Source organism: Tiliqua scincoides, chromosome 1 (assembly GCF_035046505.1).
Source record: "Tiliqua scincoides isolate rTilSci1 chromosome 1, rTilSci1.hap2, whole genome shotgun sequence".
NCBI lineage: Eukaryota > Metazoa > Chordata > Lepidosauria > Squamata > Scincidae > Tiliqua > Tiliqua scincoides.
In genome coordinates, this window is record NC_089821.1 from 13,002,687 (window position 1) to 13,015,374 (window position 12,688).

Below are 12,688 nucleotides of genomic sequence, written 5' to 3' on the forward strand. Positions count from 1 at the left end.
AATGTGGAAACAAGATATACCTTTAACATTTTATGGGGTTGTGATTTTTTTTTTACATTGTACTCTGTAACTTCATAAAACGGAAAATAGAATGCAATGGTTTATCTCACAAGATACTCTAGACTTGTCAGCCTCTCTTTTATCATTTGGACTTTGGCAGTGACAAAATATGAAATTTCTCAAACGGTCAAACTCTAAATGCTGTTGTGTGTCAGCCTTCAAATATCATCAAATGATCAAAGCCATTGCAAGCCTATTATCCAATGTAGTTTACATATGCAAATGCAAGGCTAAAGCAAAAGTAATTGTACACAAAAGTGGTGTGTGTTCATCACATAGGCTACTAGAACCTCCCAAAGAACCGGTATAGCAAAAGCTGAAACAAGCTAATACTATTAGTAGCTGAGTATCATTGCCACTTTCTTTTAGGTGTAGCTATCCTTGCAGGAGCCAAGCTGAACAGAACGAATGGCTAATATCATTCACCAGATGTTGAGGGTTTTTGTAGCATGATACTACTTGATGTCCTGGCTCTTGCCAGCTCAGCCATGCTCTTGCACCTGCACAAAAGCATCACAATGGACAGACTGTGCCTGTATAAAAACACCAATGCTTTTAGTCAGGGAGAGTGACTCACTTAATACAAATCTGATGTCACAATTCACAGTGAATGCTGTAAAACAGGTGAATCTACTTTGGGATTTGAAACCTGACATTGTTTCCATCACCCCTGTGTGGTTCACATCAGGGGTGGATCCAGTGTTTGTGTTTGGGGGGGGGCAGGCCTCTCCAGGTCGCCTCCTTGGAGCTCCCAAAGAAGCAACCTCCCTCTTCAGCAGCCTGGATCCTTATGAGCCCAGCCACTGGGTCAGGGAGCCCCACCCCTTCCAGCCACATGGCCCACCCAAGGTCTTGCAAGACCTGAGGCCAGTTAGAGCGTCAACCAGGCAGGATCTTGCCACAAACACCCTGCCTCATGCCTCCCCATCCCAGCAGGTGCCCTTCCCAGCTGGCAGTTGGGGGGGGGGGATCACACTCCCATGATGCCCTATTGGATCTGGTTCACATACTTCTGATTGGACCATTCTATACGCCACATTCCCTCAAGCCATTTCTGCCCAACGTTGCACATACGCAACAGGGACCAACTGTGTACACCTGTGGGCAGGGGAAAATGGTTTTTTTAAAAAAAATGGGGATGGGAATTGGCTGGACAGCAATTCTGATCAAGGAGACAATTTTCTACTACAGTTTATTCTGGCTGTTCATGTAATTCTTAATATTCTTAATAATATTCTCATTAGGTATTAATAATAATAGTGAGCACTGTGCATTACTGGTCAAAATGTACACGAAGTGGTACAAATGCCATACTCACTTTCTGACAGGAATTTTCCCCTCAGCATTCAGCTGCATCTTCAGCTTTACCAGTCTATGGTGGGGGGGGGGGGAACAGAAGTAACAAACCTTTATTAGCTTTGCCAACCACAAAGCTGGAAGGAGAAAAAGGAATGAGGAATAGCAGTAACAATAAAAAAGGGGGGTAACCATTAAAAGCTGTGCGTGTTTTTTTCATGCTTCGGCGACAGGCACGTATGAGGTGGATTAATATTTTTAGACGTAATGTTGAGGTGAAATTTCACGTGGGCTGGAAAAATGGTTAAATTCCTTGGACTCGCAGCATTCACAATCAGTGCAAATAGTGAACAGTATAGTTCACAACATTCTGGCTTTGTGCTTGTGCAGTGATATCCAAAAGTAAGTTGAAAATGATGAAAAATTCCCACTGGGGAAATCCTTGGGAGATTCCTCGAGACACTTTGGACCTTGTGTTTACTGCTGAGCAGATGGATGGGGATCTGGTTGTGGAGGAGATTAAAGCTGTTTCTGCCAATCGTTGCATACATGCAACAGGGACCAAATGTGTACACCTGTGGGCCAGGCAGAAATCACTTCTTTGACATGGACAGAATGTTATCTGGTAGGGTTTAGACTCAGTTATGACTATTTACCTCTTCAGGGGTAGGTAAAAGCCATGGTAGACTGAATCCACTGCCACCAGCCCAGTGGCTAACCAGCGGGCGTCAGAACCCCCCTCCCAGAACAGTACTGAATTGCTATCAAAACCTCCCTCACAGTAGCACTTGCAGAGCAAGGGGACGTGAAAATCAGGCACCTGTAAAACTTAGTGCTTTGCACATCTTCTAGCTACACCACTGGCTGAGGTGGCACTCTGGCTTTCTGGGTGGCAACTAGAAATGAAATTTCTATGTGTACCTCTTGAACATTGTCATGGGTTTCCTAGTAATCCAGGGGGAAATGGAGGGTATAAATATTTTAAATAAATAAATAGTTTTAAGTTGTGATTTTCATCTTATGAAATAAGAGACAGTAAAATAGGAGAGGCCTGGTGACACACAGGGCAAATGTAAGAGGCACTTTTTTCAAGTGGGTGCTCCTCTTTTATTTTGCAGGGGGAGAGTAACTGGCCCTCCTCACCCCAGCAGTGTCTTTTCTAGTAGCTGTCTGCTGGTGTTTTGCATCTTTTAGGTTGTGAGCCCTTTTGGGACAGGGAGCCATTTAGTTATTTGATTTTTCTCTGTAAACCGCTTTGTGAACTTTTGTTGAAAAGCGGTATATAAATACTGTTGTTAATAATAATAATAATAATAATAATAATAATAATAATAATAATAATAATAATAATAATAATAATAATAATAATAATAATAGGCTACTTACATTTTCTCTAGGAACGTGTAGCGGGAAGCATTGTATGTGAATGGATTCCTAGAAATGGCCATAATATCATCTGCCCAAGCCTGAAACACAAGCCAAGTACAAGTTGAAGGACTGGAAAATGGTACTACGGAATTTCCACCTTTTCTGTGACCTTGAGCTACTGTGCAGTGCGCCCTCACCTAGTGTCACATGGGAGCAATATTCATATTCAACCCTTGTTACCCTGTCAAGCAGGCCAATCCTGTTATGTACAGTAGTCGTAACACACATTCCAGTGGTGCATGGAGTCACATACTGCCAGAGCACTGGTGGAGAGACCAGAGCCTTTCTCTATACTCCAGCAGACCAGTGAGGGCCCTCTGATTCAGGTTAAGACAATGAGGGTGGCAGGATGGGATGCGTGGATCGGGGAGCCGATGGGGGCAGCAATAGGAGTGGATTGGGTCTGTGAAGGGGCAGGTTCAGTGGTAACAGTGTCCACTGAATCTGAGACCCCTCCCCTGACCCAAGCCCCTGACCGGGGCCCATGTGGATTTGCACCAGCACTGTCGCTAGCACAGATCCAACTAGGTTTTGCCATTTGTTTCCTTACTCAGAGTAGACCTCTGTGGCCACCCCTTCCCACAGGATGCAGAGCAAGCTGTTTTGACTTGGCTGCATCGGCAAGGGGGAGGAGGAGGAGGATAGAATTGGATCCTAAACCAAGGATTTTAACTCTAACCATTGTTTCTTGGAAGCACCATCCTTCGAAATCAATAATATTCACTTCCCAGTAAATGTTTTTAGAATCAGGCTGTTAATGGAAAAAAGTCGACATCTTCCACCCACCCGTCCAAATGAAAGAGAGAACACTTTAGCACATCTCACTGGTGCCTGTCTATAGTAAGTACATAGTTGATTAATGACAACACTTTGTGTTTGCCAAAGCGATATTTCACCTTCACAACAAAGTTGCTTCCAATCAATCACATCTTATCCTCACAACCATCATGTGAAATCAGATTGGCTGGAAATAGAAGTGTTGAAACCCACCCAATGAGCTTCATGGATGTGAAGATTTAAATCTGGGTCTACCACATCACAGGAACATAAGAAGAGCCCTGCTGGATCAGGCGAAGGGTTCATCTTGTCCAGCTTATGGTGTCTCATGGTGGCCTGCCAAATGCCTCTGGGAGTACACAGGTACACAAGATACATGTATCCTGTTGCCACTTCTTTGCATCTGGCATTCAGAGATAGGCTTCTTCTCAAACTCAGACTGCATTTAGTTTAGTATCGTTTATTTTAATTTTATTTTTCACATTTTTATACTGTTCTCCCTCCAAGGAGCTCAGGGGAGTGTACATTGTTCCTCTCCTCACTTCCTGTATCCTCACAATAATCCTGTGAGGTAGGTTACACTCAAAGATAGTGACTGGCCCAAGGACACCCAAGAAGCTTCGCAGTTTTGGACCTGAATCTTTCAGCTCTAAGTCCAACTCCCATACTACACTATTCTATAGCTTAGTACAGTTTTCGAATCATTTTGGAACATTCGGTTCCAAATCCAACACTTTAGCTGCCACATTGCACTGGCACTTACAGTACAATCCTATGCATACCCCTTAAATTCAATGGGGTTTACTCCTAGCAAAGCACGTATAGAACTGCATGACTTCTCCCAGGGCTGGCAGTCGGTTGCTGAGGGCCCTGGGACAAGGCCTGGCCCTAGGACAAGGTTGGTGAGGGCACTGGGACCCCATGGTAGCTCCCACCTCTGCTGGCACATTGAACACTAGTGCTGCACCTGGTTCTGAGGGTTCAGCCCTCTAATGCAGGAGAACTCCAGTTGCCAGTCCTGGCTACTCCATTTACCTTTTGCAGGCAGCAATTGCTAGGACGGTTCAGGAATAGAGCAAAATAAACATCTATCATCATAACTGGTGATCACATCACATTTTGAAAAGAAAAACCACAGTACACAATGTCCATCTTCCCCTTGATCCCTTTGAACCTGATTCCAGAACTCATCCTACCACCCCACCCTATAGTTTTCCAATACCTTTCCAACATTTTCTTTATAAGAAACAAAATTGTGAAAGGTGAGGTCCACCATATCAGGGCCAGAAACCACCGTCAGAGTCTTGAGCAAGAAGTTATTGTCTGGGAAATCCAGGTTGAAAACCTCTCTTAGCTTCTGGCTCTGCAAAAGAAAGCAATATCAGCATCCTGTGCTAGAAGTTCTTGCAACCTTTTGCTTGCAATTAAAGTGGGATTTTTGTAAGTCATTAAAAAAAAAACATTATTGCACAATTGTGCTTTTTTCAGACATTATTTAACATGATGAGATGAATGCCTATTTTGTGGAAACATCACTAACCTTTTTGCTTTTTTATTTAATTGAATTTATCCATGTCTGACTATCGTACAACCCCTTACAAAGACAACTTTTCAAGTTTTCCCCAACTCCTTTCAGAATTTCCATTCTTCCTCACCACCAAAATGTACCAGTGAGTAAAATGACACACCTGGCTATGCACATCTGATGCAACTTAATTAAAAACAACACTAAATCCACAACAACAACAACAATAGAAAAGGTTTAATCCATATTTATTGTATTTTTAAAAAAGTAATTTCCTACTCTTCAGTTTAATTAGAACAATTAGGAGAGATCGCAACCATCAATTTTTGTAGGCTCAGAAAATTTTTTAAAAAAAATTCAGATTGCTATCCAATCTAAAAACAGCAGACTAAAAGGGCAAGAAATGATATGAGAGGAGAAAGACGATAAACAGGTTACAAGTCTCAAATCACAATTGCATGGGGAACAATTAAGAAACAAAAATATTCCATTACTTCAAGTGCTTTGCTCTTGCAACATGAGCATGTCACTTTCCAAGATGCAGTATAACCATAAAAACAATGGTTACAACAATAAGATCAAAGTGTTACACCAGCGGCGTAGCTAGAGGGGGTGCAAAACACTAAGTGTTGGAGGGAGCCTCCCGGCGGCGTGCAAGCTGCTCTTCCCCCTCCCCTTCAGAGGCAGTTGTCTCCATTTTGCTCTCATTGTCTGGAATGGCTCAAAGGGGAGAGGGGGGGAAGCTTGCACGCCACCACAGTGAGTCTCCCTGCAAAACTTAGTGCTTTGCACCCCCTCTAGCTATGCCACTGTGTTACACTGTAGTAGACACATGAAGAAAAAAACTATGTGAGGAGTCTAACCAGTGGAGAAACATTAAACTAATTACAGCTCTGATCTGGTGCAATTTCTGCCTATTGTTTTTAAATCATAATTAACATTTTGTTGATTATGCTGCACCAGATATTACAGCATCAACTCCCCCCCCCCCCCGTAGAGCTTACAGCAACTTGAGGAGAAGGCATTTAGACAAAGGAAATGGTAAAGGAGGAAAGGATTAAACCACATCTCCCAGAGAGCCTTTTTAAAGTATCCATGTGGATGCGGGCTGCAATAATTAGTAATTTAAAAAAAAAAAGTCCTTGAAAGTCTTGCAAGGACTTGCAAAATAGTTGCAGGTATTCTAATCACATATCTCCCCTCATCATGTCTACTCTGGCCGTAATAGTCTATTAAATCTTTTGTTATCTTGTCAAGTCTCTTATGGCCCAGTCTTATGCAGTGCTGTACCTTTGGGTTGGCGCTTGGTCCTGATGCACTAATGCTTCTTCTCAGCCACTGTATGATTCACTTGCATCATGCAAGGTGTTTCTTTGGGGTGGTGAAGGAGAGGCAGGTAAGAGGACTGCTGTACAATTGCTCATTGTGCCATGTCTAAAGTTGCACCAGTGTATCTGAGCACTGCTTAAGGCAACCCCCAAGATGCTATGCACTGCGCCACAACAAACTCACCTTGGGAATCTTGGCAAATTTCCCGACTCGAGTGTCTCGAATGCTTGTTATATCCAAAAACTCCATTTCCTGGAAAAGGACAAAAATTAAACATTCAGGATTTCAAATTTTGGAAAGGAAGACAGTCTGCTTGAACTGTGTAAGACACGTCAACGAACTTGTTAGGCTAAACACATCTGGGAGCATCCAATGTACAAAGCACATGCTCAGAGAATTAAACAGCCAGTCCTAAGCATGAAACAATAAACATGTCACATTAAATGCCAAACTTTCAGTGGGCTTGTCAAGTTTAAATGCCAGAATTTCAACCTCCCTCATTTAGATTTCCAAAAGTTGACAAGTATGTTTATATTGGGATTTTAATTATTCAGCTTGCTGATTTCAGAGGCAAACTATGTAAGAACATAAGAAGAGCCCTGCTGGATCAGGTCGAAGGCCCATCTAATCCAGTTTCCTGTGTCTCACAGTGGCCCACCAATTGCCTCAGGGAGCGCACAAGAGACCTGCATCCTGGTGCCCTCCCTTGCACCTGGCACGTCATAAGAACGTAAGAGGACTGCTGGGCCAAAGGCCCATTTAGTCGAGCCAAAGGCCCATCTAGTCCAGCTTCCTGTTTCTCACAGTGGCCCAACTGATACCTCAGGGAGCGCACAAGACAACAAGAGACCTGCATCCTGGTGCCCTCCCTTGTAACTGGCATTCTGAGGTAGCCTACTTCTAAACAGTGACGGACTTACCCTGCCCCACTCCTGGGGCAAGGATCCGTGATGCTGCCCCCTGTGCACAAAGCTTCCCCCTACCTTCCAAGCGTGATGGAGCCGTGTGTGGCTCTACAACCAACTGGGGAAGCCTACTGAGGCTTACCCGCAGTCTTAAACTGTACTTCTGGAAAACTGGAAATACAGTTTCCAACTCCATTGGGAGCCTCAGTGAGGGTTCTCATGGAGTCCTAGCATTGTGTGGGCTCAGTGCCCAGGGCATTTGCCCCATTTGCCCAATGCTAGGCCTGCTGCTGCTTCTAAAATCAGGAGGTTGCACAAACCCATTATGGCGTTAACCTGTGATGAACTTTTCCTTCAGAATTTGTCCAATCCCCTTTTAAAGGCATTCAGGCCAGACACCATCACCACATCCTGTGGCAGGGAGTTCCACAGACCTGTTATATGCTGGGTAAATAAATATTTTCTTTTGTCTGTCCTAACTCTCTCAACACTCAATTTTAGTGGCTGTCTCCTGGTGTTAACATATGATATGCAAATATATGCAAGGAAGCTTCTATGCTTAAAAAAACAAGTCACATCAGGAGAGGGTACTTGGGAGCACAGAAAAGTTGTGTATGTGTTTAAATCCTTTCCCAGCAGAGCTCTTTTTCATTCGTGTGATTTGCCTTCAGAAACACATGTCTGGGAAACCACAGGGGTGAAGGGGGGAACTACGGGTGTGTTTGTGTGATTAGAGTGGGAAAACAGCAGGGAAACAGTTAATCATCACCTGCTTCTGCCACTTCTCCAATCAGAATACCCTCTGCCCATATTACTTTTTAGCAAAGAAGACAACAGTGAGCTGATTTATATACTGGTTGGGCATCTCACACATGACTTTTGAAAGGATCCCAAGGAATCCTGTGACATGCTCATAGAAAGGTTCTGTCTGAATACATGCATTTCCCATATAACCTTTCCAGGGTAAATATCCTGAATTCAAATCCTGCTCTTAGGGCTATCCTCAGAAGAGTTACACAAATAACTCTTCAAATATAACTTTTGTACATGTATGTAGTCATGGCCTCACTTCAAAAAGTCATCCAGCAAACTGCAAATTTGCTTTTCAGCTGGCATTTTTGTTAGCTTGGCTCCTTGCAGTGCAATCTTATACACTGTTACCTGGGCTCAAGCCCCATTCATTAAACATAACGGGTTTTATGAGTAAACCTGCATGGGACTATGCCAAGAATTCTTTCCTCATAAACTTGCTTCATAAGTAGCCAACCTGCCTGTTTGCGTCCTTCAGCATGGCATTAAACAAATCATCATTCTTCCCTCAGATTTGTTTATTTTGTTTAATATTCTAATCAAATACATTTGCCAGTCAAATGAGATTCCTGATTTCTCACCGCTTGCACAAAAGTCCATCCCTTCCTTTGACAGTAGTATACCATTTACTAAAAGTTGCAAGCAATGGCATAGCTAGAGGGGGTGCAAATCCTCACTGTGGCATGCAAGCAGTCCCTCCCCCTCCCTTTTGAAGCCATTCCAGGCCACAAGAGCAAAATGGAATGGCTCTGAAGGGGAGGGGGAGGGGCCGCTTGCATACTTCGGTGAGGATCCCTGCAAAACTTAGTGCTTTGCACCCCCTCTAGCTACGTGACTGGCTGCAAGCAATGGCATGAAAGAGGTCCCAGTCCAAAGGAGATGCTCCACTCTTTGGAAAGCACTTTCAGGCATCTGGGTAAAAAATGAAGAGGAAATTAGAGAATCTCCCATAATCTGAGATGAGTTGGTTCCATGCATGCATGTGGAGATGGACAAGCATTCCCTTTGCACTTTACCGGAAAGCATAGAAACTGAAGGTGTGGGCCACTGCATGTCTACCATTCGCCCCCTCTTGAAATATGCAAGGTGGGTGACTCTTAGTCACTCCAAGTTTCTATCTCCAGACTGTCCATGGTTCTTGTACGCTTAGATTTCAAGACTGAATATGAAGCAACCCAGAACCAGTTGGACTCCACCCAGAGCTAGGTAAGAGCTCCAGACGGTAGTGAGCTCCTGGAGGGCAGGGGGAGATGTTCCAGGGTGGGAGAAGGCAGGGCAAGGGAGGGGTAAGGGAAAGGGAGGGGAGGAACTGGACAGGAGAGGATTTCACTGGATCCTGAACTCTGTGTTGGGCCAGAAGGTCCAGCGCATAGTCTTTCAACTCTGTGCTGGCAAAATAGCCGGTGAATACTTGAGAAGCCCTATTATGGGGCTTGGGCATTTCCCAGAGGAGAACTCCGGTGGCTGCCGCACCGCAGGATGCAGTTGTAACTGCTTTGGTGCTGCAGCACCCAGAGTCAGTGCCGCCTTTAGGATTGGGCTGTAACACCACAATCCTTTGTATGTCTATTCAGAAGTAAACTCCACTGTGTTCAGTGGGGCTTACTCCCAGGAAAGCGTTATAGGATTGTTGCCTGTTAAATGAAACATAATGTGCTGTTGTGATAAGCCATAGACTGAGGTTTAGGTGGAAAATGTGTTTTATATTATTTGTAAAAAGATGCCCCCATCTCTAAAGTATCAGCAGGCAAGGTATAATTTTGTACTTGACGGCCTGTCTGCACTATAAACTAATATTGGTTTTAGGGTTTATAAGTTTAACTGTAATGGCAATCGTGACCCACTTCTAGATTGTGATCATGAAAATGAAAGTGGGTCGTGATTGTGTTTTGTCAGTGTTTAGAGGTGCGGGGAGCCTTGCAGAGGGCTCCAAGGGGCTCTCCACACCCCTCGGATGCTGGCAGGGACTCAGGTACATTTTTTTAAAAAGCCCCTAGGTCCCCTGCAGTGGTACGATCCTGAGAATTGCGCCGCTGCCATACACCCCTCCCCTTAAAGACTTACCTGCAGACTCAAACCCCAGAGAGTTTGAAAACCACTGAAGTATAGAATCGCAGCGTCAGTCTAGTGTGAAATGTTCTTCTAGACAAATTCAGGGAGGGTAGGTCTAGCAGTGGCTATTGGCCAAGACAGCTAAATGAAATTTCCTGATTCAGTGGCAGTTTGAGGGGGGGGATGGGGGGAGGCTATTGACATTTTGTCATGCTGGTGGGCTTCATAGCAGTTGGCAACCTTCAGTCTCGAAAGACTATGGTATAAGCCTACAGCGCCCGGTATTCCCAGACAGTCTCCCATCCAAGTACTAACCAGGCCTGATCCTGCTTAGCTTTCAAGATCAGACAAGATCAGGCATGTGCAGGGTAACAGTTGTTGCATACATCTGCTTGGCCACTGAAGAAAACAGAATGCTGGGCTAGTTCCACCTTTCATTATATTCTTAAGGGATTTCATGACATCTGAGATGTTTTCAGTCCCTTAAGCTTTTGAAACTGTAGTGTTGCCTTATTATCAGACTTCAGCTAGTGTTTGGACTAAGAGGGGGAAGCAATCCTGAACCACAATTTCTGACTTAACTGGAAAGCAGAACTAAACCAGAAAAGCCTCCCAATGCAATTTTGGCACATCTTTCTCACTGCTTTTTTTTTCTTCATTACTCAAGAGAAGTCCTTCCTTTTCCTGTGCATTATTGTCATTCCAGTACTGAATCATCCACTCTTCACAAACAACTACTTTTTCCTCTGCTTAGCCACATTGACACAGCTAACATCTGACCCAGATCTTTAAGCTACGGTACTTTCCTTATTTCTTGCTTCGATGTCAACTATCGTGCAATGGTCTAATTAGGGTCATGGTAGCTTAATGTACATTCAGTAGTCTTGTGTGGTTTGGCCAACCATTCCAACCTCTTTGATGTCTCAAATATCTTCAGTGACACACTTATGGTCAGAACTCACCTTACTCTGAAAAGTCCAATATAGAAAAAACCCTTTTGAATCAACCCGTAGAATCACAGGGGAAGCAACTGTGGTATCCTGGAAAAGAAAACACACACACGCACACACACACAAAGGGTAAATAGATCAGAAACTTTCATCTTTGTGTGCTAATACATCCATGAATAAATGAACATAAGAAGAGCCCCGCTGGATCAGACCAAAGGCTCATCAAGTCTAGCTTCCTATATAGGATTCCCCCATTCTATAATTCTTTTCTTGTTTCTGTCCACATGCATTTAAGAAGTGCAATAGGGTTAAGCTAAAATATTTGTCCGTAATTAAAGGAGGAAGGAACTTTCCTGTTATTGGTCTCCGTGGAAGTCTTGTGTGGTATTTATCCCCATCCATTGCTGCAATAAGGTGTTAGTAAGTTGACACCCTGTGGGGGGTGACACCACTAGTGACCAAAATCACTAAAATAACATTTTGGAGGAATACCATCGTGTTAAATATCAATCAATGTGTAATTTCATGCAGAATGCAATGAAACAAACCAAATTGACATATCAGTGTTCTATCAAAAGGTACAGCCAAAAAACCAGTGGGGGTGGGGCGATTTTACATCACCACGCCCACCACTTGGGTTATTGCCCTGCCCACTGCATGGGGGGTGATGCGCTGGCATCCTGCACCGGGTGATGCGAACCCTAGTGACGCCACTGGCGGCAGCGAAGGAAAGGCCGGCCTTGCTTTGTGCAAGGCCTTTTATAGGCACTGAGCTATTGTAAGACCTTATTGCAAGATTATTCATTCATATAATTTCCATCTCTAATATATTCATTTATGTAGATTTATTTAAATTTGAAATGTAAATTAACACTTTTTTTTTCCAGGCCCTTGACAGAGATGATGTGGCCCTCCTGCCAAAAGGTTTGGACACCCTTGTGCTAATGCAACATACTGTGGAGGAATTTCAACTGCTGGAGGTCTCCTCGGAATAAGGGCACATTTGTCCCCTTGCCCTGGAGTAAGCTCCAGCAGCCGCAATGGGTCAACTCAGACTTGTGCCATTGATATTGATCCTAGCTGCAAAGTCTTCTGGCCCCTAGGAATTGTCAAGGGGTTAATTTTAGGAATTTCTTTGATCTGTTGTTTAAACAGGTGCACTGAGCATTCCAGATTTTGCATGTAGATCCTGCTCCAAATGGCCATGGAACTTCGTACATACAGTGAGGTTACATACAACCCGCTGTGCCAGTGCTGGATAGGATTGGGCTGTTCCTTTTTTGTGTATGTCAAGAAAGGCAGAAGCCCAGTTTGCTCTGAACTTCTGTATTTTAAACAGACTTACACGGATTTCATAGGTTTGGTTTCTTTTATGTGAATTATTTTATTCTTCCGAGTTCTGAATTCACATCACAGGCTGGTCAGTTACATGTTTTAGGAAAAGTTTTCTCTCTCTTGTTTTCCTCATCTCTTTCCTGTCAGGCACACAGAACTTCCTTTTTAATTATTCTTTTGCCTCCTAATTCCTAAATCTCCAAAGATGTGAACGTCTTTCC

General features: G+C 43.7%; 1 protein-coding gene across 1 annotated transcript in view; it reads right to left on the reverse strand.

The window, feature by feature from the left end:
* PLCB2 (phospholipase C beta 2) overlaps positions 1-12,688 on the reverse strand; it is a 64,009-nt gene that overhangs the window by 43,612 nt on the left and 7,709 nt on the right. The window contains exons 2-6 of the mRNA XM_066615261.1: positions 11,145-11,222; positions 6,599-6,667; positions 4,784-4,924; positions 2,743-2,822; positions 1,379-1,432 (exon numbers count right to left, since the gene is read on the reverse strand). Coding sequence (XP_066471358.1) covers positions 1,379-1,432; positions 2,743-2,822; positions 4,784-4,924; positions 6,599-6,667; positions 11,145-11,222 — 422 coding nt within the window. The remainder of the gene's footprint in view (positions 1-1,378; positions 1,433-2,742; positions 2,823-4,783; positions 4,925-6,598; positions 6,668-11,144; positions 11,223-12,688) is intronic.